Source organism: Phyllostomus discolor, chromosome 3 (genome assembly GCF_004126475.2).
Source record: "Phyllostomus discolor isolate MPI-MPIP mPhyDis1 chromosome 3, mPhyDis1.pri.v3, whole genome shotgun sequence".
Lineage (NCBI taxonomy): Eukaryota > Metazoa > Chordata > Mammalia > Chiroptera > Phyllostomidae > Phyllostomus > Phyllostomus discolor.
This window is the reverse complement of record NC_040905.2, coordinates 77,373,368-77,398,163: the sequence shown is the minus strand read 5'-3', so window position 1 is coordinate 77,398,163 and position 24,796 is coordinate 77,373,368. Positions and strand designations below refer to the sequence as shown.

General features: G+C 36.2%; 1 protein-coding gene across 2 annotated transcripts in view; it reads left to right on the top strand.

Annotated features, from left to right (window-relative positions):
* The window catches only part of PGGT1B (protein geranylgeranyltransferase type I subunit beta), a 57,405-nt gene extending 32,873 nt beyond the window's left edge, over positions 1 to 24,532 (top strand). For both annotated transcript variants that reach the window (XM_028511475.2, XM_036020669.1), the window contains 4 exons: positions 1,647 to 1,692; positions 11,102 to 11,286; positions 19,881 to 19,989; positions 23,596 to 24,532. In XM_028511475.2, coding sequence (XP_028367276.1) covers positions 1,647 to 1,692; positions 11,102 to 11,286; positions 19,881 to 19,989; positions 23,596 to 23,777 — 522 coding nt within the window. In that variant the 3' untranslated portion in view covers positions 23,778 to 24,532. The remainder of the gene's footprint in view (positions 1 to 1,646; positions 1,693 to 11,101; positions 11,287 to 19,880; positions 19,990 to 23,595) is intronic.
* Positions 24,533 to 24,796: the final 264 nt, after the last annotated feature.

Genomic DNA, 24,796 nt, shown 5'->3' with positions numbered 1-24,796 from the left:
TTGTGCAAGCTGAAATGATACAGAGTGATCTCCATCATCAACTGGAAAAATTAGGGTTGTTTTGTGACCTTAACAATTTTTTTCTAAAACACTGAAAATTCTTTTACTGTCATTTATAAATATATAGAGGATTTTTTAATGGTAAGACCAGTATTTATTTAGTACACTGTAATTTAAAACATTAGCAAGATTGAGAAGTTAAGTATTTTCTTTGTAAAAACATTTATCAAGAGTAGTTTAGACAGTGTTTTGCTTCTTCTCATATGGCTTACAATGTGGAGTGGAGCAATCATCTTTTCTGTCTTGGTAAATGATCATGCTGCTTTATAAGTTTGTATCAGCTTCCAACATTTTATCCTTTGCATTTTCATTTTTGTGCTATATCTCTAAGAGTTTCTTTTATGTGAAGTTTTTTGCCATTATCACTTTTTAGAATATCTTTTTATTTTCTTCATCACAACCACTTTCTTCACCCATGTAGATGTTTGGCCTTTACTTCATTGTTCTGACTGTAGCACTGTCAATGTTCCCACTGTGCTTGACTTCACTGTCACTTCCAGTGGTATTGCTCTTGTTTTCTTTACTGCACTTTCATCTTTGTAGCCATTGTCATAACCTCTTTTGGCTGTGACTTTTTATAAATTGTCATGTGGGTTTATCACTAGGAGAAGGGGACAGCACAACCACTCACTTGCTGTCTCTGTGTGAACTGAATAACATGTGCAGTGACCAAACTACTAACAGACTTTGAAAAGAGTGATGTGATTGGTCACTTGTCATAATGCAAATTTATTATTTATGTAGTGATTTGTGGACTGAGGAGCTAGCAGGAAGTTTATATTTTATGCAGTTGCTCATAGTTAGTGTACTGTGGTTTGCTGAAATTTGAGTTATACTGTGTTATTTAAGCCATGGCACTTCGAATTTGTACAGATGAGAACTGTGCAAAGCAAGGACTGCCTATATTTCACACTTAGGGTGAAGTCTGTCTTTCAGGTAGTGAGTTTAGATTAGCCTCAGACCTGCCACTAGCTCCCCTCCTCTGTCTTCCTCATGATTTTTCAGGTTGCCCTTGCCCTCTGCAAACTTGTCAAGAGTGTGAGAGATGCCTTACTGGGATTTGATATTTATTTTTCTATAAACAGGTGATTTGAAGCTTGAGCATGTCTTCCAGCTTTGCTAAGGTTTCAATTTTATATAGTTGTATTGTTTTGATTTGTTAGGATATGGGGGAGATTAAATTTTAGGCAGTCACCGTTATCCTGAGCTACCCAAAAGCCTCAAGATAGATTTGTTTTGTGTTTATAATGTGTTTTTAGTATAAAATCTTAACATCTTCCTTAAACACGTGTATTCTTACAAGTGGGAGAGGAATGAGAGTTGAGTCTTTTTATCAGGTAGAAATGAATACAAATAAGGTGCCATCATTGAACACTCTACTGTCAGAATGTGCCTAATATATGCATTTAGTAATTGGGTGTGGTGAGTAAGACAAGAGCAGGTACTTAAAAATGCCTATATCTACTACTTTGTGGAAAAGATATAAAGGAGAAATAAAATTAGATTAAGCAACAAAAATTCAGTATATTAACAATTTAATTTATTATTATTTTCCTATTAAACCAAACAATGTTTTTCTTTTTCAGTCCTATGACAATGGGTTGGCACAGGGAGCTGGACTTGAATCTCATGGTAAGGCATCTTAAAATAAATAAACATGTAGTTTCTTTAAACAACATCATGGCATCTTCCACATGGAGGACCCCAGAAGTTTGTTTCAGCCCTTTGTTCAGCCTGACCGTCTTCTTGCTTCTCTCTTTTGACACTGTTGTGCCGATTTGAACCTCTTCTAGGTCAGTAGTCATTTATAAACTATTCAGACAAGAGTTTTCATACAGTGTTTTCTAGTAATCTCAAGTGTTAGCTGCACAATAGTATCTTGGGGTGATATGTCTTTATTTTTTTCTTGACATTTTATTTATTTATTTTTAGAGAGGGGGAAGGGAGGGAGAAAGAGAGGGAAAGAAACATCGATGTGTGAGAGAAACTTTGATCAGTTGCATTTCTCACACACCCCAGCTGGGGACCTGGCCCACAACCCAGTCATGTGCCCTGGGTAGGAATTGAATCAGTGACCCCTGGCTTTGTAGGATGATTACCCAACCAACTGAGCCACACCTGTCAGGGCCTTGGGATGATTTCTTAAGATATTGTTAGAAAATAGCAGGTTTCCGTCTTTGGCATAACACTAAAAAGCTAGATATAGAATATTAAACCTGAATCAGTGAATTTGTGAAAAAGTAAAAAAGTTTTATTTACCTTCCTTAATGTAATTATCCTAAATCATAGTCATGAAACATTTTGTTGCATAACATGTGTTCAATATATTGATACAATCTCTCCTTTCACATTTTCCCCCACTTTTGGCACAACCAAAATAGAGAGATAATAGTCACTTCTTTGCCAGCACATCAATAGCCTAAACTCTTTCGTATTGAATATTTCCACATAGAAGTAAATAAGCTTTCATGTTCCCTTTTTAAAAAGAAAGGCCAAATCAAGCAGGCTCTCGGACTGAACTCCTTGTTTCATCTTCATCACAGCAGTTTTTTTGTGTGTGTTCCCGTTGTGCCCACCCCTCTCCCAGTGAGATACAGTGGGAAGACCAGGTCAGTATTCATGTCTCATCCCTGACACTAGCTGTGTGATCTTGGCTCCTCATTTAGTATCTCTAAAGGCTGCCTCATGAAGAAGTAGAAAAAAACGGTTTGCTTGTTTGTTTTTTAAGATTGTTGTTAGAATTATAAGAGATACGAGGTAAAGTGGATTATAAACTATAAAACATGTATTAGAAGATATTTTTAATATATGTTCCTCGATTTCATACCCTTGGAACCTTGTCCTATCAGGTATCTTTTCAGTCTCTCACACCTTACTCCCTCTTTCCATGTAGGTATTTGTAGAGTGTGTCTCTAAGGGCTGCATAGAAGATTGCCTTGGATTTCCTCTGAGGCCACACTGTAATTAGGACACCGTTAATTCTTGTGTGTGCCTGCGTCTATCTGAGATTAGCAGTGGGGCAAGCTGGAAATAGCAGTTATGTCACTGGTCATCACCACCTGGTGAGGAAGGATACACTTGTCATTACATGACAAGAAAATCTAGCATTGTAAGAATTTCTGAGAAGATAGGGTCTGCTGCTCACTCTTGTAAAGGATGTTAATGGGCATACTGGCTGAGGGGAGCTGGTAAGGTTACCAGTATAGGAGACATGTGGGACAGATGCTTGTTCCCAAGAAATTGGGGTTACATTCTCTGGGATGTGAGACAGAGATCTGCTCAAACATGATACTCTCTAAGGGATCCTGTCAGGAAAAACTTACTGAGTCACACAAGCAGTGATTTTGAGTCAGTATGACTTGCCTGGGATTGTACCCATCAAGATCATCAGTGATGGACTGTGGTTCATGCCAGAAAGCTTCCATTCTTCTTTTATCTCTAAATTCAGTATGGTAGGTTGGAGGCCTAAAGCCCTACAGGGGTCTTCCCTAACCACGGTGCTCCAGTTTATTGATGTACCACAGATGGGTCCTAGGTGTGCCAAACTGTTGCTCCCTTAGCTTTTGGGACAGCCAAGCAGGACCTGGGTGTCTGGAGACCCTGGTAAAGTGGCCTCTGACCAGGAGCAGCCACCTCGGGACACCTCGGTATGTCCTACAAATATCAGATATTCTTGTTCTTTTGTGTGCTCTGAGGTTAAATAAAGTCCTTCTGGGTTGGTCACCCTGTGAAGTCATTGTACACTCCCATTTTCTTCTTTCTGTTGTTAATCTTTTTAGAATAGTGGTCCAAATACACTTTGCCCTTTTACAAAAATAGCTTGCTATTTAAATTTTTTGTATGAGCCTTCAGCAACTTGGGGTTTCTCTTTTAAAGTCATGAATAGTCTTTATTTCAAATCCAGTGTCTCTTTCTTATTCCTTATCTTCTCTTTATTAAAGCATTTGAAGCTATTAACCTCTTCCCCTTTTTTCTTGGAATACCACATTCGTCTTTTCCCACTTCCTGACAAGTTGTTTCTGGTTCTTTCACCATTTTTGTTCCTCATTCTGATCTGTTTACCTCAGTCCAACTTTCTTCTTTTCTTCTTTTTATTGTATTTTCCAGTACCATTTAATGCCCTTATTTCCTCTCTCCCCTCTGCCAACTTTCTTCTTTTCTGTGGGTAGTTCCATCTTTCTAAATCTCAGGGCTCTTGTACTTGCTTTTCTTGTAGAGAATCCTCCATCCCCAGCCCTAGCATACATCTGGCTTTATTTCGCATCCCTTTAGATCTGGGTTCATATAATATTTTTGGATAAGCCCCCTATTAAAATTGCAAACCATCCACATACATACCCCCTATTTAGAATCACAAACCAACCACATATATACACCCTGTCCCTTATCCCCCTTTCTGGCTTCATTTTTCTCCATGTCACTTACTTATATTTTAGCGGTTTGTTCACGGTCTCTTCACATGACATAAGCCTCATAAGAACAGGGATTTGGTCCTGTTCTGTTCACTGCTGTGTCCCGCACACCAATAACACATGTGGCACACGGTTGGATGAACCGGCAGGTGGTTCTTCATCAATTATCCCTGTGTTGATGTCACTCAAACTGTTTTTCCAAACATGTGGTATTGCTTCTGAGCTGTACAGCTCCCTTTCCGTCTGCCTGCTAGGCATATCTACTTTGCTGTCACTTTAGCATCCCAAGTTGCACATGTTTAAACCATTGTTTTTCTCTTTTCTTCCTTCTAAGCCTGTTCTTGCTATTCAGGAAGGTAGAACTACTACTACTAGATCTCCTGATTTTTCAGAGAAGCCAGAAATCCAGAATTTTTGATGTATTATCTCTTGTTCTATTACCATGCCTGCGTGTGTGTGTGTGTGTGTGTGTGTGTGTGTGTGTAATTTGCCACATGTACGTTTTGTCCCCCATAATTTACCAGTTTATAATGTTTGATCCACAGACTGAAAGGAAAATAATTTTTCTTATTTAGCTGCTTCTGTGCCAATTACCATTTAGTCTCATTTAATCCTCATTCCAGCCCTCTGAGGGTAGTCATCTTTGTATTAGATTCAATCAGAGAAGCAAAATCACTATGAATATTAAAGAATAAGGAATTATTACAGGAATAAGATTTTACACAGTTGCAGATGAAGATGGAGGAGGAGTAAGAGGCTGAAACAAGTAGTTGTTGGACTGGGAAAAAGTCACTGACAAGCCCTTCTGAAGCCCTGACACAGGTGGGCAAGGGACGCCTTGCGAGGGAATCTGGAAAGCCAGGTCCATCCAGCTGCCAGAATGGTGCAGCCTGTGGAGGGCTGTTGCTCCTGCATCCGTTTATGAACCCTGTGTCACAGGGGCAAGAAGTAAGAAGAATTTGTATTCCAAGTATATGGGAGCATAAGGTCAAGCAAGAATCTACCAGCACCTCTGTCTTTGTCTCTTACCACCCCTAGAAACAACCAGGGCAGTGGCTGCTGCTTCACTTCCACCTTACCAATCCTACACAGATTTCTCTAACTTCAGGCCATACAGGAAGTTCTGGCTTAGACAAGTTAATATAGTACAAAACCTCTGCAATAATTGTTGTCATTTACTCAGAGACCTTCAATAATTACAGGCTGAAGAGTATGTGATGTATTCTCCAAGTGTTCATATGTGCCTCTTCACCTCTGGACTTTGCTGATACTCTTCTTTTTTTATTTTGTCTGAAATGCTTCCCCTCCACCTGCTTTTCCTTGTTTCCCTTTTCTTATTCTCCACAGTTTTACCTGTCTTTCTATGCCTGGTTCCAGTGTCACATTATCTGAAAACTTTTTATCATCTATTGTCATTCCCCCGCCCCAGCCCTGAGCAATTTCTCCCTCCTACATTTCCATAATCCTTGGTTCATACCATTTTCTTGACACTTATCTCTGTTTACTTGATTTTCTCTGCTAAAATTGATCATGTCTCATTCATGTCTTATTCCACATGTCCTTGTATGTTGTAATGTTCAGTAAGTATTTAATGAATTTGTTATCCTATGTTCTACTTCGTATCTCAAAGCTGAGAACGCTGACTTTGTGATATGTGCCTTTGCTACAGTTCGGTAATAATCAAGTTTCTTCATGTGCTTTTCTTCCTAATTCTGCAGTCTAAATGTTATTTAACACACTTTTTTTGTTTGTTTGTTTTTAATTCATGTGTTCTTCTCCAGCTACTGCCTAGCCTAGAGCCTGTCATGAAAACTAAACAGGCATGTTATTACCCTTCTAGACCCTGGTCATTTGATGATTCTGTTTATCGCAGTGATTCTCTTATGATGGTACAATTTGTGTGTTTTGTAAGAATTGGATTTCCCTGCTTTTCTAGGATTAAAACTATTTGTTCTCTCAGAACACATAATAAAAAAGTAAAAGTTCAAATAAATTAATTAGATTCCATTATTCTTTTAAAATATCTCTACTCTAATCCAGAAGAGAAATAATATTAAACTGTTTTTGGCCTGATTTCAATCAAAGTATTCAACTTCTTTGAATTTACCTCACTTGACCCTTTTCATGTGATGTTCAAGTATAAAACAGTATGCTTATTTATGTACCTAATTATTTATCTTTCTACTTCAGCTATGTGTTTCTTGACTTTTCATTTTAAGTTATACGTTTCAGAGCACATCAGTTATTTGGTATGTACAAATAAATACTACTAAGAGAATGCTTAAAATTGAGCTGTACAACCTAATGGAAGCAATAAGTTAACTTTTAACTGTCTTACACTTTTAAAATATAAGTAAATCAGCACAGAGAAGCAGAGTCAGAAACACCTTTAGCCTACACCTGGAAGAACTGGAGAAGGTGGTTTAAAGAGAACCTCTTTTGTCCCTTCCTGTGATGTTTTATGACTGAGATATTGTATACACATTAATTATTCATATAACTGAAGGATATCACTTTAAGTGGCAAACTTTTAGTAATTTCAGAAGGAAATTTTTCTCTTATTTGTATGTGCCTTAATATTTTTACTTTTAATGCCTCTGAGAAGGAAGGCTGTTTTTTTTCCATTCTCTCTTTTTTTTTTTATTGTTTATGCTATTATAGTTGTCCCACTTTGTACCCTGTATCTACCCTCCACCCAGCCCACCCCTCTTTCCATAATCAGTCCCCCCACCATTGTCCATGTCCATGGTTTCTTCTTATATGTTCTTTAATCCCTTCACCTTTTTTCAATCAGTCCCCATCTTCTTCCTCCCCACTTACAGCTGTCAGTTTGTTTCGTGTTTCTATGATTCTGGTTCTACTTTGCCCATTGGTTTATTTTGTTCATTAGATTCCTCTTATAAATGAGATCATATGGCATTTGTCTTTCACTAACTGGCTGTTTTTTCACTTAGCATAATAGTCTCCAGTTCCACCCATGCTGTTGTAAATGTAGAAATTCTTTCTTTTCTGCTGTGTAGTATTTCATTGTATAGAAGTACCAAAGTTTTTTTTATCCACTCATCTACTGATGGGCAGTTAGGCTGTTTCCTAATCTTGGCTATTGTAAATAGCACTGCTATGAACATAAGGGTGCATAAATTCTTTTGAATTGGTGTTTCAAGATTCTTTAGCTGTATTCCCAGTAGTGGGATCACTGGGTCAAAAGGCAGTTCCATTTTTAGCTCTTTGAGGAAATTCCATACTGTTTTCCATGCTGGCTGCTCCGGTCTGAATTCCCACCAACAGTGCACTAGGCTTCCCTTTTCTCCACAGTCTCACCAGTACTTGTTGTTTGTTGATTTGTTAATGATAGTCTTTTTGGCAGGTGTGAGGTGATATCTCATTGTGGTTTTAATTTGCATCTCTGTGATAGTTAATGATGTTGAACATTTTTTCATGTCTGTGTCCATCTGTATGTCCTCCTTGGAGAAGTGTCTGTTCAAGTCTTTTGCCCATTTTTAAGTGGATTGTTTGTCTTCCTGGTGTTGAGTTATATAAATTCCTTATACATATATTTTGGAGATCGAACCCTTGTCCGATGTATCCCTGGCAAATATGTTCTCACATACAGTCAGTTCCCTTTTCATTTTGATGATGTTTTCTTTAGCTATGCAGAAGGTTTTTAATTTGATGTAGTCCCATTTGTTTATTTCTTCCTTTATTTCACTTGCCCTGGGAGATATATCAGCAAAAATATTGCTATGTGAGATATATGAAATTTTATTGCCTATGTTTTCCTCTAGGATTTTTATGATATCATCACTTATATTTATCTTTCTTATGCATTTTTAGTTTATTCTGGTGTATGGTGGAAGTTGGTGATCTAGTTTCATTTTTTTGTATGTACAGCCTAGCTCTTCCAACACCATTTATAGAAGAGACTCTCTTTACTCTATTGTATGCTCTTGCCTCCTTTGTCAAACGTTATTTGACCATAAAGACATAGATTTATTTCTGGTCTCTGTTCTGTTCCATTGATCTATGTGTCTTTTCTTAATGCCAGTATCAGACAGTTTTGATTACAGAGCTTTGTAGTATAGTTTTATACCAGGTATAGTGACCCCTCCACCTTTGTTCTTCTTTCTCATGATTGCCAAGGCTATTTGGGGTCTCTTTTGGTTTTGTATATAAATGTTTGGAATATTTGTTCTAAATCTGTGACATATGATGTTAGTATCTTAATAGGAATTGTGTTGAATCTGTAGATTGCTTTGGGTAGCATGAACATTTTAATGATATTAATTCTTCCAATTCATGAACATGGTATATGCTTCCACTTATTTGTATCTTCCTCAGTTTCTTTCTTCAGTGTCCTGTAGTTTTCTGAGTACAGTTCTTTTAGTGTGGCTCAGTTGATTGGGTATGTCCCACAAATGTAGAATAGAGGAAGGCGGTTTTCCTACCTTCTTCAACCAAAGCATACTGAACACAATTTAACCTTTTCTTGATGAATTCAGATCATTACTGTGAGAAGCAATTCTTGTACTTTAATATAATGATGTTATATTCTTGAAGTTTTTGAAAATTTGTAGGAATCGTTGATCTAATCCTATTTAGCTCCCAAGAAGATATACTGTTTGAGTTCTTGTGCCTGCTGTTGTATCATATTCCTTAATTTACTTATTGTCGAAATGTTACTGTATTTTCTTTTTGTTTTTATGCCTAACATACTGCTTTTAATCTAGGTTTTTGGAACTAGTTTTTTAGAATTTTATGTGAAACAAGAACCTCTTAGGGATAAAATGTATTTTAGCTTAAGTATAGACTTTGTAATTACTTTTTATGACTACTCAGAGCCCAAACTTCAGAAGTTAATATTTTCAAAATCTAGTGATTCGGGCAAAGTAAAAAGTATTTTTACTTTGAATTGTACGAGTTTGCTTTACAGAATCCTAACAAGTAATTTGGATAGTAACAATTAAATGTTTCATTTTGCTTTTTGGTAGTTAGTTTTAAAGAGGACATACTATGAGGCTTTATATTTAATGATCATATAATACCTAAAGTCATGTCTAAGTTTTCATGAAAGAAAAGTTGAGACTAGTTGGTTATTGAAGAGTAGATAAGATGTGGTTGCTTAATAGAAGTTATTCTAAAAGGTTATAATAATTTTTTTTATTTTCTGTTTTAATTCACTCATGACTGGCATAGATCTCCCAACTAATTGGGAAAAATTCTAAAGATTAAATAATTCTTACTGACAGTAATCCATTTGATTTGATAGCTGCCTTAAGTTCTCTGCAGTGAATGCTCACTTTTCCTTTTCCAGAGAACACATCCAAGATTTGTAACAGCAAAAGGAAAGTTACAGGATGAGGAATATTAGGAACTATCATCTATTTAAATAGATGAAATAAATAAAAATTACTAAGTGAAATTGTAGTAAATTGAAAATATAAGTATTTTTAAATTGTTTGGAGATGACAACAAATAGTGCCAATAGAAAGTATTGTTTCCTTTCTTTATGGAAAAGTACTGACTTTTCATTTCCTAGGAAAGTAATTAGCTTTGTGGGCATTTTGGTTTTCTATTGCTACTGTAACATTTTTATTGCAAACTTCAGGGTATAAAACAACACGAATTTATTCTCTTATAGTTCTGGAGGCCAGAAGTCTGAACCTCATAGAGCTAAAATCAAGATGTCACAGGGCTGGTTACTTCTGGAGGCTGTAGGGGAGAATCTGCTCCTTTGACTCAGCCAGCTTCTGGTGGCTGCCAACATTCCTTGACTGGTTGCCATATCATTCCAGTCCCTACTTCCATAGTCATGTTGCCTCCTCTTTCTGTAACTTAATCTCCTTCTGCCTTCCTTTTATAAGGACCCTTGTGGTTATATTTAGGGCCCACCCAGGTGATCCAGGATAATCTCCCCTTCTCAAGATCCTAAACTTAATCACATTTACAAAGTTCTTATTGTCATATATGGTAACATGCACATGTTCCAGGGATGAGGACTTGGATATCATTGGAGGGGCCTTATTCATTCTACTGTAGTGAATATGGATACTCACTTTCCATCTACTTTCGGCTACAGTTTTCTTCTCCCCTGCCCACATATACTCTCTTCCTGCCCCTACACTCAAGCTTTTTTTCCTTAAATTTCTTAAGCTGACTAGGCATCTCATCTGTACACCAGCTTCTAGCTTACATATGTTATATGTGAAAATTAACCTATAGCTTCCGACAGATGGAAGTTCAATTCATAAGAAACATACTGTCTTTAAGGAGATTAAAATCAGACTCAGGTGGTAGAGTCCTGCACAGGGAATAGTAGTTCCTCCTACATTTCAGTTTCCACTCTGCCATTAACCGTTTAATTTTGAACAAATTCTTAGTCTCCCCAAGCCTTACTTATTTTTATGATGTTTCTTATAGTTTTGAATTATTTCCAATTATTTTCTTTTTCATCAAATTAATATTGAAAACTTCAGTGCTAATGACTATTTAAAATTATAATTTTCTTTTACATCTAAATTACTTTTATCTCAGTATTTTCTAGAATTATTTAATCACTTTTTTCTCCAGCCATTTTATATCATTTTGCTAGGTGTCTGTTTTGAAGTGTAATGTGTGATTCTGATTAACAGGAGGATCCACTTTTTGTGGCATTGCATCACTGTGTCTCATGGGTAAACTAGAAGAAGTGTTTTCAGAAAAAGAATTGAACAGGATAAAGAGATGGTGTATAATGAGGCAACAAAATGGTTATCATGGAAGACCAAATAAGCCTGTAGACACCTGTTACTCTTTTTGGGTGGGAGCAACTCTAAAGGTAAGAGAAATAATAAAAATGAGAAACCTATATTCTATGTTAATATCAACTGTGTTTATTGGGTTTGGTATTGGTACTGTTCATCAAATATTATTAAGTTTAGGCTACTGCTTTTCGTGTTGTTCTGGCAAAGCTAGTATCTGTATGATTTTTCGATAGAATTCAGTTATCTGTTGTACTACTTGAAAATGTCCATTTTTATAAAATTCAGGTAGCCCAAAACCTAGCTTAAAAAGTAGGTATAAGATCATAAAAAACTTGTTACTGAAAATAATCAGTAGTTCATTTAAAGCAAGGATCTGTCTGAACATACAGTAAAGATTTTATGGGAAGATATTCATCTTAAAAGATAAATAATAGGTCTGGTTTTTTAAATCATTTAAGGTTTTCTATTTTTTATTAATTTATTTGTATAAACCTTCTGAAATGTATTGGTTGATATGTTTATGCATTTTCCTTCATCATACATACTGATTTACCTAATTCTAAAAGGTTATTTAGCTACTAAATACCTACGGGTTTTCTTTTTCTTAAAATGCCTTCACCTTTAGAAAGTATCAGCTAGTTCTGACATTCTGTAATCTATTCTGAATTCTAACAAATGTCTGTGTTCATCTTCTATATGGTTTCCTAATTTTTTCTCTTAGACAAAATTCACACACGTGTTGAAATAAATTCAGAAAACAAAATAATTTAAAATGAAGGCAAGAGCCTCCCTCTCTCCTGCACCATTTTTAATGTTTTTTAACTATGGAAAATGTCAGTATATTGAAAAGTAGAGGGAACAATATATAATAAATCCCTGTACATCCATCGACCAGCCTCAGCAGTTTCATCCCTGAGCCAGCCTTCCTTCATCCACATTTGTACCCACTGCTGTCCCCTCCATCTATTATATTTTAAGGCAAATCCTAGATACTGCTTTTATATTACCTGGAAATGTTTCATTATACTTGCTGAAGAAAAATATAGTTTTGGGGGAGGAAAAAAAAAAAGAACTGCAGTATTATTATTGCATCTAAAAAATTAGCCATGAGCGCCTGACTTCTGGCGAAGATGGAGGCATAGGTAAACACACTGCCTCCTTGCACAACCAAAAGAAGGACAACAACAAATTTAAAAACAAAAAAGAACCAGAACTGACAGAAAATTGAACTGTAAGGAAGTCCAACAACCAAGGAGTTAAAGAAGAAACATTCATCCAGACCAGTAGGAGGGGCAGAGATGGGCAGTCCGGCAGAGAGGACTCTTGGCAAAGCAGCAGCTGGAGGACCCGGTGAGGCGGTGGATTGTGGACTGGGCGGTCCCACATTTTCATGCAGATAAACTGGGAGGAACAACTGGGGAGCGAGACAGACCACACAACCCAGAGTTCCAGCAGGGGGAAATAAAGCCTCAAAACCTCTGATTGAAAACACCTGTGAGGTTGAGGCAGCAGTGGGAGAAACTCCTAGGCTCATAGGAGAGCTCATTGGAGAGACCCACAAGCCCCTAGAATGTACACAAGCCCACCCAGGAATCACACAAGAGGGGCCTAATTTGATTATAAGCAGTGGGGGAAGTGACTGAAATCCCACAGAGAGCAGAGCAGGCACCGTTGTTCCTTCTCAGATCCCTTCCCCACAAACAGCCACAAGGCAGCGAGATAGGTTGCTCTGCCCTGGTGAACACCTGAGGCTCTGCCCCTTATTACATAACAGGTGCGCCGAGACCAAAAAAAAAAAAAAATTGGCCCAAATGAAAGAACAGATCAAAGCTCCAGAAAAAAATACAACTAAATGACAGAGATAGCCAACCTATCAGATGCACAGTTTAAAACACTGGTAATCAGGATGCTTACAGAATTGGTTGAATATTGTCACAAATTACAAGAAGGCTATGCTAAGTGAAATACAGGAAAATATACAGGGAACCAATAGTGACGGGAAGGAAACTGGGATGCAAATCAATGATTTGGGCCAGAAGGAAGAAATGTTCAACCAGAACAGAATGAAGAAACAAGAATTCAAACAAATGAGGACAGGCTTAGGAACCTCCAGGACATCTTTAAACGATCCAACATCCAAATATAGGGGTACCAGAAGGAGAAGAGGAAGAGCAATAAGTGGAAATCTTATCTGAACAAATAATAAAGGAGAACTTCCCCATTCTGGCAAAGGAAATGGACTTCCAGGAAGTCCAGGAAGCTCAGAGAGTCCCAAAGAAGTTGGGCCTAAGGAGGAACACACCAAGGCACATCATAATTACATTACCCAAGATTAAAGAGTAGAGAATCTTAAAAGCAGCAAGAGAAAAGGAGACAGTTACCTACAAAGGAGTGCCCATAAGACTCCAGGTGATTTCTGAAAAGAAACCTTGCAGGCAAGAAGGGGCTGGAAAGAAGTATTCCAAGTTATGAAAGGCAAGGACCTACATCCAAGATTACTCTATCCAGCAAAGCTTTCATTTAGAATGAAAGGGCAGATAAAGTGCTTCCCAAATAAGATCAAGTTAAAGGAGTTCATCACCAACCCCTTATTATATGAAATGTTAAAGGGACTTATCTAAGAAAAAGAAGATAAAAAATATGAACAGTAAAATGACAACAAACTCATAGTTATTAACAACCATACCTAAAATAAAAACAAAAGCAAACAACTAGAACAGGAGCAGAATCACAGAAATGGAGATCACATGGCAGGTTATCAGCAGGGGAGGGAGAGGGAGAGAGAGGAAAAAGGTACAGAGAATAAGTAGCATAAATGGTAGGTAGAAAATAGACAGTGGGGCCCTGGCTGGTGTAGCTCAGTGGATTGAGCACAGGCCTGCGAACCAAAGCATTGCCAGTTTGATTCCCAGTCAGGGCACATGCCTGGGTTGCAGGCCATATCCCCAGTATGGGGTGTGCTAGAGGCAATCACACATTGATATTTCACTCCCTCTCTTTCTCCCTCCCTTCCCCATCTCTCTAAAGTAAATAAGTAAAATCATTAAAAAAAATAGGCAGGGGGAGGTTCAGAATAGTATAGGAAATGTAGAAGCCAAAGAACTTATATGTATGACCCATGGACATGAATTAAAGGGAGTGTGGGAGGGAGTGTGCAGGTAGGAGGGGAATAAAGGGGGGTAAATGGGAAAATTGTAGTAGCATAATCAATAAAATATATTTTTTAAATAAATAAATAAAATTAGCCATAATTCCTTATTATCATTAACTAGCCATTCATTGATGATGTTTATTTCCTATTGCATCACATGAAGAGGTGCATGATCTCTTGTTGTCTTCTCCTTTTAACAGAGCTCTATAATTGTCAGACCTGATTTATCCATTATGAAGTTCCCCCTTAGCTTTTTTTTATCCTTTATGATGGTAAAATATATGTAACGTCATACAGCTATTTGTAAGTGTACAAATCATTGGCATTAATTACATTCACAATGTTTTGTAACCATTACCTCTATCTACACCCAGAAATTTTGTATCATCCTCAATATAAGCTCTGTACTTGTTAAACAGTAACTCTCTCCATTCTTTCCTCTTTCCAACCCCTGATAACTTCCGTCCTACTTTCTGTCTCTGTGAATTTGCCTATTCTAGGTATGTCATATAAGTGGAATTATATAATATGTGTTCTTCTGTGTCTGGCTTACTTCACTTGGCATAAATGTTCTGAGAGTCCATCCATGTTATACCACATAATCAAAATATCATTCTTCTTTACGGCTAAGTAATATCTTTTGTTTATTTATCTGTTGATAGACATTTGGGTCATTTCTACTTTTTGGGTATTGTGGATAAGGTGGCTATATAGTCAATAATATTGTAATATCTATATATGGCCTTAGGTACTTGACAAGTGTGATCATTTTATAAAGTATATAAATGTCTAGTCACTGTGTTGTATATCTGGAACTAATATGTCAACTATAATCAAAAAGTAACTTAAACAAAAAAGGTGGCTTTGAATATTTAGCTACAAATTTCTGTTCATGTCCTTGCTTTCATTTCTTCTGGATGTTTACCGAGAAATGGGATTTCTGGATCATACCGTAGATTTATGTTTAACTTTTTGAGGAACCACTAAACTTTTCCACAGCAGCTGTACCATTTTACATTCTCACTAGCAGTGTATGTTGGTTCAGTTGCTCTACAACCTCATGAACACTTGCACATTTTTTAATCGGATGTTTGTTTTCTTGTTGCTGGGTTTTATACATTCTTTATGTATTCTGGATATTGATTCTTTATCAAGATACATGATTTGCATATATTTTCTCTCATTTCTTGATTGTCTTTTTACTCTGTTGATAATGGCCTTTGATGCACAAAAGTTTTTTATTGTGATGAAGTCTAATTTATCTATTTTTTCTTCTGTTGCTTGCACTTTTAGTTGTCATATCCATGAAATCATTGCCAAATCCAATGTCAAGCACATTTACCCCAGTGCATTCTTCTAACAGTTTTATAGGTATAGCTCTTGAGTTTAGGTCTTAAATCTATTTTAGTAAATTTTTGTATATAGTATAAAATAAGGGCCCAGCTTCATTATTTTGCATGTGGACATTCAGCTTTCTCAATACCATTTGTTGAAAAGTTGACTTTTAGGTTCTTCTAATAGAACCTTGATAGTCTTTGACAACTTTAAAGGCGACCACTTTTAAACCTTTTTTAAAAACTAATTCTTATTGATAACTTTATATAATATGCTAATTTCTTAACTCATCACCTTTAGACATTATTTTTTATTCCCAACTATGAAAAATGAAAATTTAGCCTCCCTTTTGTCAGCAAGTTATGACTAGTTTTCTGTGTGTCTGTGGTAGGGGGGTTGTTTGTTAGTTTTTTAGTTGAACCTTTTCTCCTCTTTACCGTATAATTTGGTCAGTTTGCCTTTACTTTTGTAATGTCAAATTCGGTAACATTCATATTTTGTATAGTAATAATAAAATATTTTATGCTTAGCCTGTAGGTTGATTCTAAAATTTAAAAACTAATAATCAGTATGATTAGGTAAATATTGTTTTTTGCTGAACCAAGTATAGTATTAAGATGATTTCTTTTTATGTAGTGGTCCATGTGCTACTTGATGGAAAATATTTCCAACATCAAGATTCTAAAGAGTCTTTCCATATATTTTTTTATTATATTTTATTGTTTATGGTAATGCAGTTGTCCATATTTTTTCCCCTTTGTCCAACTCCACCCAGCCTCCCTCCATACCCTCGCACAATCCCCCCACCTTTGTTTATGTCCACTGGCCAAGCATATATGTCCTTTGGCTATAGTACTCCTTACTCTGTACTTTACAACCCTGTGACTATTCCATAACTACTGACTTGTACTTCTAATCCCTTCACCTTTTTCACCCATCCACCCAAACCCCATACCATCTGGCATCAAAACGTGCTCTGTATCTATGATTCTGTTTCTGTTCTGCTTGCTTGCTTATTTTGTTCTTTAGATTCAATTGTTGATAGGTGTACAAGATCTGGCATAAATAATGCCCCTTTTTATTACAAAATCTTTTATTACAAAATCATAAGCATGTAAGTCTGTAACATAATAATATCACACTCAAGCACACCATATGACATTTTAGGTGAAATGTCTAAATTAAAACTATAAATTATTACACCCATATTACTACCCTACCAGCCCCACTCAAGCAGGTGTTACTTCTGCTGACCCAGTATATTTATTGCCATTTTATTGTTCATATTTGTGATCTTGAAGAAGACTCTTTAACATTTCATATAATATTGGTTTCGTGGTGATGAACTCCTATAGCTTTTTTTTCCCCCTTTGTCCCACTCCACCCTTTTCTTTTTTTCTTTTTTTTTCTTTTTTTTTTTGTCTGGGAAGCTTTTTGTCTGTCCTTCAACTCTAAATGATAGCTGTGCTGGGTAGAAGTAGCCTTGGTTGTGGGTCCTTGCTTTTTTGTAACATTGAATATGTCTTGCCAATTCCTTCTAGTCTCCAGTTTCTTTTGAGAAATCAGCTGACAGTTGTATGGGACCTCCCCTGTAGGTAACTTAACTGCTTTTCTCTTGATGCTTGTAAGATTCTCTCTTTGTCTTTAACCTTTGGCCTTTTAATTATGATATGTCTTTGTGTGAGCTTCTTTGGGTTCATCTTATTTGGAACTCTGTGCTTTCTGGATATGTGTGTCTTCTTCCTTCACCAAGTTAGGGAAATTTCATCATAATGTTTTCAAATAGGTTCCCAATTTCTTGCTGTCTCTCTTCTCCTTCCAGTACCCAGTTGATATGAAAGTTGTGATGCTTGAAGTTGTCCCAGAGGCTCCTTACACTATCCTCATTTCTTTTTGTATTCTTTTATCTTGTTGTTCTGATTGGTTGTTTTTTTTTCCTCCCTATATTCCAAATAGCTGATTTGATTCTTGGCTTCATCCACTCTTACTGTTGATTCCCTGTAAACTGTTTTTTATTACAATTAGTGTATACTTCATTTCTGACTGAATCTTTTTATGCTCTTGAGGGCCTCACTAAGTCCATTGAGCATCCTTATAATCAGTGTTTCGAACTCTATATCTAGTAGGTTGCTTATCTCCATTTTGTTTAGTTCTTTTTCTGGAGTTTTGATCTGTTCTTTCATTTGGGCCATGTTTCTTTGTCTCCTTGTTTTAGTAGCCTCTCTGTGTTTGTTTTTATGTATTAAGTAGAACTTCTACGTCTCCCAGGCTCAGTAGAGTGGCTTAATGTAGTAGTTGTCCCTTAGGGTCCTATGGCATAGCCTCCTCTATTACCCAAGCTGGTTACTCAAGATGAACCCACCATGTGGGCTGTGTATACCCTCCTCTTGATTTGAGCTTTAATTGCTGTTGGAAATCACATCCAAGGTCAGCCACCACCTGTTTTGTATCCAGGGTCACAAAGTATAAGCTACAAAGCAATCTGCAGATGGCTTCTACCTGTGCTGGGCTTGGAAGTGCCCAGGTGAGGCCAAGCCATGAACCAAGGCCAGTTGCTACTAGTGCCAGGTCTGGGGTATCTTAGAGGTACAGGGCTCACTGAAGCCAGATGCTTCTTGGCATGGGCCAGGACAAGGCATTTATAAGGCTTGGATGCCTAATAGAAAAGCCACTGGAAACTGCTTGGATAGGCCTGAAAGTTGGCTGGGGCCAGGACCCCAGGAAGTCTCCATGGTGGGGCAAACAGTGATAGCCAGGTTAATAGAGTCTCAGATATGGTACCCACTTGCTGGCTCTGTGAGGGGAGGGCTCAGAAAAGGAAGATTGGCCTCTGCCAGCACTTCTGTCTGAAAGAAAGCTGCCTCCCAGCACTCACCCTGATGCCAGACAATTCTGGTCCTCCCCATATGTCTGATGCCTTTCAACCTGCCACCCCACACTGGAGCTCAGAGGGAGTAGGTCCAAGTAAGCCCATGTGAGGCCCTTTTAAGAGGAATTGCCTGGGATTTCAGCAGTTTCTGTGTCACACAGCCTCAATCCCCACCGGTTTTTACAGCCAGAATTTATGGAGACTTCTTGGCACTGGAACCTGGTATGGGGTTGGGACTCCATCACTCCTAAGATAATCCCTCCTAATTTTTATCTGACATACATGGGTATGGAATCAGCCCATTCTGCATCTTTGCCCATCCAGCTAGTCTCTGTGTGGTTTCTTCTTTAATTCCATATTTGTAGGGATTCCATTTAGCTCAGTTTGTGGTGGTACTGGATGATGGTTGTTCTCTGATTTAGTTGTAATTTTGATGTAGTTGTTCAAGAGGTAAACCATGTTTCCTTACACTGCCATCTTGACCAGAAGTCCTTCCATATATTCTATTAATTAAATCAAAATGAATGTTTGGTTCTTATTTTTACCATAACTTTTTTATTAGTTTTTTTTTTTCAGTTTGAAGTATAATGCTTTTTTATTTATCACCGATATCTTCTGTGCCTCTCTGAGTCAGTAACAAACTTTCAATGCTTTGTGTCTTAGAGAAATTTCTTGAACTCACTTGCCTACTGCTCACCATCCCCTTCTTTTTAAATTTGAATTAACCTTCATTTTTCCTATTTAATGGGATTTAAGAGAGAACAAATACTTGTCCTAAATCTGTAAGCTACATAGTTTTTATGCTAAAGCTATATCTGTGTCACCTTTTACTTTTCATAATTAAAGAACTATACATTGTTTTATTCTCAGAACTGTCTCTAGCATCTGGTTAATAATTTTTGTTGCTTTTTTTTGAAATATTTTTAGTTCTGACTGCTGTCAGTTTGCAACTTACTAGCTCAGAAGCCTGTAAGAGCTAAAATATGGATAGGTAAAATTGTACTTTTTTAAATGACTGAAGAAGTTGAACATGTTGGGGAATAGCTGTGTCTTGAGCCTAGCTAAAAGTGGTGCAAAGAGATGGGCATGGTTCAAAAGAAGGAAACAGTGAGTCAAGAAATCAGGACAGTAGATTTGATAGGATAATAAAAAAGATAATGTGGTTGGCTACTTTTTAGTGCTCAAGTCCCCAGAGGCTTGCTCTGAGAGCCTTAGCTAGGAAAAAGCATATTTAAATGATACATATCAGAAAATTGAGCCCATGGTCGATATGAAAGTTTATGCCAGTAAATTTGTATATCTTGTCATTTCAGCTTCTGAAAATTTTCCAATACACTAACTTTGAGAAAAATAGAAATTACATCTTATCAACTCAAGATCGCCTCGTGGGGGGATTTGCCAAGTGGCCAGACAGCCATCCAGGTAATTTGTTTTTTGTATGAATCCAGAACAATTTTTCTTTTGTTTATTTCTTGACTAAACCTTCAGGCCTCTTTGTCAGAAATGGCATATGGTAGAAAATTCAGCCATAGTTGTAAACTCACATTAAATAATATGTTTTTAAAAAGGTAAATTGTTAAGTTTAGGGGATTTAGGATATTGACAGTATAAAGGAAGGGTTTGATCATCTAGATGTATTGGTATAGTTTACATTTTCCCAAATATTTTATTTAGCAATGTTTTATTTCATTTGAGGCAATAGGCAAATAGTCTAAATAAGCGCTGTTCAAATTAGAGAATCACAAAATCTTTAGGATTATTGCTATCAGTTGAGCTACGTAGAATAAATTGCTCTTAATCCAAAAAAAGAACTTGTTTTTGCTGTTTTCAGATGTTATTAAATCAGAAATCTCAAATCCTGAATCAGGTATCCTTCACTGTCCAGACTTCTGTTCTTTGGTTTTTTGGCACATTGGTGTTACTTTTTTAGGTGAATACTTTGCTATCTGAATTCTCACCATTCGCTCTCTTAAACTCAGGAACCTACCCATTCTATTCAGACAATATAATATTCCATGCTTTCCAAACACAGGAATGATGAAGCTATAAAGAGCAAAGGATTCTTGTATTTCATAAGTACTTTTAAGTAATTTCTTTAGAAATATTGAAAAATCTGTATTAATAATGACATTTCTTCAGAATATGTGGATAATGCAACTATTTCTCAAACCTAAACAGACTTATTACAGGCTGCATACTCTAATATAAAACCACCTGCTGAGTAACTATGCAGATGCCATCTACAAGACATTCAGACTTTGCCTACCAACAGAACTCATTATCTGCATGCTCTACCTGGCCCCAAAACATTTGTGCCATTGGACCCAAGTTCAAGCCTAGGATTCAGCAGAAGTCTTATTGTGTCTTCCTGCCTCTAGTCTAGACCCCCTCATAGTGACACTTTGTGTGCATGTCTGTATATGTGCTTAAATGAGAGGAGAGGGATCAGAGCTTTTTTCAGACTCTCAAAAGGATCTTTGATGCAAAAAAAAAAAAGGTTAAGAACTTCTAATTTAAACTCTTCTTTTAAATCTATTTTAAAAAGTCAAAGACTTTCATAGCACTCATAGTCAGTTCTTTGGCATGGCACACAAGAAGGCCCTCCTGGTATTTGGCTCCTCTCCCACCTCTAGCATCATTTTCAGGCTACTGGCCCCCTCCCCCTTACGTTTTTACCTCCAGCAAAATGAATCTATTTATAGCTTCAAAAAATCAGTTGAGAATTTGTTAAAAATCATTCAGAAAACTGGTATGTTTGATAAGCAAGTTGAAAATTATTACCTATAAATATATGAAACTAGATTCAAGGAATGATCGTTTTTGCACTAGCACAGAATTGTGGTTTTTATTATTAGTCTAGAACTTCTTCAGCTCATCTTCTCTCATAGAACTGCTATGGTCAGAAGTTGTACTTGAATCAGAATATAAATAAGGAGCTCATGAAATCATATTTTTGTACTTGAAATGAGCAAGAATATTTCCTCACATCCATACTTAATTTGTATTTTCATTCAAAATATTCTTTAGAAAAATGTAGAATGCTTTTAATTTCTAAAGCAAAATAGTAATTAAAGATTTTTGGTATATATAACATGTAACCATAGATATGTTAGAAAAGTGACTCAAGAAAATAATTATTTTGGTCTGCATGCCATTGTTCTCAGTCACTGTATGATACTATTTTAACAAATAATGGGAATAGGAAATGACAGTCTCTTGGAAAGCATTTCTTATACAAACATACTTAAAATACACTTTGAGTATTTACAGTAGCTTTTTTAAAAGAAAATTCTTGAAGCTTTTTTCTTGGGAGATCAGTTTCTAACTTTAACATTTGTGTGAATACTTGGATGTCATACTTCATATGGATATGTTACAATGTCTTCAGGGCCGGTACACTACAGAGCATAGAAAATCTTTGTATGATAAGTTGAACTCATGTGGATGGACCTGTTTCTAGAGTCTTTATTTATAAAAATAATTTTAACTAGTCTTTAAAATTAGCTAATTCTTGGTCCTAATAAATCTAGTGGCATATATGACACAAAAGAGATTGTATATACTTTATAGAGGAAACTATTTTTTGCGGGGAAAAAAAAAACATTAAACCTGTAAAGTGCTTGAATACATTACCACTTACCAATAAGGAGTTTTGTTTTGCTTTTTAACTATTTGAGGTTTGAAGCAGTTAACTGCTGGTTCATTTACAAAAATCCTTTTAAGAAAAAAATCAGTTAATTTTTACATTAACTGGAAAGTGTAAGGCCCTATTTTATGTTATTCTGGATGTACTTTATTTCTCTTTCTACTGCATTTTTTTCTAGAAAAGTTTCTTCATTTCTAGATAGTAAAATTTAATGTTCCTTTGTGTCTTTTATAATTTTACAATAGCTGCAAGGAGCATATAATAGTTCAGGGAAATTCAATTTTGTGTGTGTGTGTGGTTTGAAAATTAAAGGAAAATAAGCCAGAAGAAACCCAAGCATTCTCTGAAAAGACAAAGAAGGGTCTCCATTAGTGAAATAACTTTTTCACAAATAACACTGTGTAAGCACAACTATTGGTTTTTCCTGTTTTGAAAAGTAAATGATACTTGTGTAAGTAAAACTTTTTCTTTAGTTCTTTTGAAAAGTTTGACTTAGATGTTTTGAACTTTAATAGCTCTTGAGATCATAAATGATGGCCAGATCAAAAGTAGAAAAAAAATTTTACTGCTACCAAATCTGTGTTTTGTAGTGTTCCCATAACTGTGGAAGAACACATAAGGCCCTTGTGATAGGGCCATGTGATTTCAGTGGTCACTTGAATGGAAGAGGGTTGCTGACCCCTGAAGGACACTAGTGAGGACAGTGTAGAAGAATTATTATTCTATGAGCACTCACATTATTATAGCCAAGTAGAATATAAGCTTGTTTTTATTGTCAGGTCAGATACTTTTAGAATGATTGGCATTACCCTAAATTGGAAAATTAAATATGGTACAGCATTCCAGAATAGATTGTTTTGCTTAAGTGCCTTTCATTTAACACAATATTAGGATAGTGTATGTTTTAGGAACTTTAAGAAATAAGGGTAAGAGTACTGCTACCTAGGTTCAGAGGTTTGTTTCTTTTCATTTTTAAGAAAAAAATTTCCTCTTATGATAATAAAGTTAAACTCCTTATTTCCATATTCTATAGTAAGCAAAGGAGAAAACCCACTAAAGTGAGTAGTCTTTTATATTAGTGCTACTCTTCTTTTTTGTCCTTTAATCACAAAGGATGTTGAGATATCTCTTCTTCAGCTAGGAACTATTTTCCTTTGTTAATGTTATTATCTGGGATCAGATATCATCTGATTTCAATTACCTGGTTATTTAAAAATTAGTGTTTGAGACTTCGTGAAAGCAAGTATGTCAAAAACTGTATTTAGAATTTTTCTAAATTCATTTTTAATGTAGTGATGGGCTAATAGATATGTAGCTAAAGTGTTTTGTAGCATGTACAAATCAGAATGCCTGTTGTAATTTTTAAAATGCTTCATTTTCAGATGCTTTGCATGCATACTTTGGGATTTGTGGCCTGTCATTGATGGAGGAACGTGGAATCTGTAAAGTCCATCCTGCCCTGAATGTAAGCACACGAACTTCTGAACGCCTTCGTGATCTCCATCAGAGCTGGCAAGCCAAGGACTCCAAACAGTGCCCAGAGAATGTACACATCTCCATATGACTGACTTTAGGTGGGGGTGGGGTGGGGTTTGTAGCATAACTGTAGCTCAAGGTTAAAAGCCATGTATAACCAAGTGTGCTCTTTTTTTAAGAGTTAGAGTCTTACAATCAAATCTTGTGCTGGTGTCACTTTGGGTATGGTCTTGAGCCAGTATTTGTGGTGGGTTTCAGGAAAATCTTTGAATTTTGAACTACAGTAGACTATCTTGTGGTTCTTAAATGTTTATACTATATTTCTAAGAAGTTCTTTTGAGGAAAATTAACTATGTATGTAGGTTATCTTTTTTAAAACTCTTCCTTACAAATTGTATTATATTGTAAAATGGACACAAATCTTCAAAACAAGTTTACACTTCATGTAGCGTTGATAATCTTTGAGTGGATAATTAGTGATCATTTTGAAAGCTTGAGTGCTGATGGTAGAAAATTGCTTTAATCAATTAAATATCTGGGATTATTCTTTGAAAACAAATGATCCTGTAATTTTTAAAAAGAATGACTTTTTTTGTCTTATTCTTAAGTGTGTGCCAATTAAACTTGTATGGCCTACTTCAGTGAAGTTAACTTGATAGCAAGAATGAACAGGCTTAACTAATACAATTTTCTAAAGGGAGATTGTTTTAAGAAGACTATTATGTAACTGAGGGAAAAGTAATTTAACATACGTGATAGTGAATGGAAAAGTTTTGTGTCATGCAGGTCATTTATTTAGATGTTACTGGGCTGAATAACAGTTATGTTTGATTTTAATCTCAAATTATTAGTTACTTTCTTTTCTTTATGGGTAGAAAACAGTATTATCTGGAAGGAAAGATGTTTAGTGTTTTTTTTTTTTTTTTTAAAGATTTTATTTATTTATTTTTAGAGAGGGAAGGGAAGGAGGGAGAGAGAGAGAGAGAGAGACATCAATGTGTGGTTGCTGGGGGTTATGGCCTGCAACCCAGGAATGTACCCTGGCTGGGAATCGAACCTGGGACACTTTGGTTCCCAGCCCGCGCTCAATCCACTGAGCTACACCAG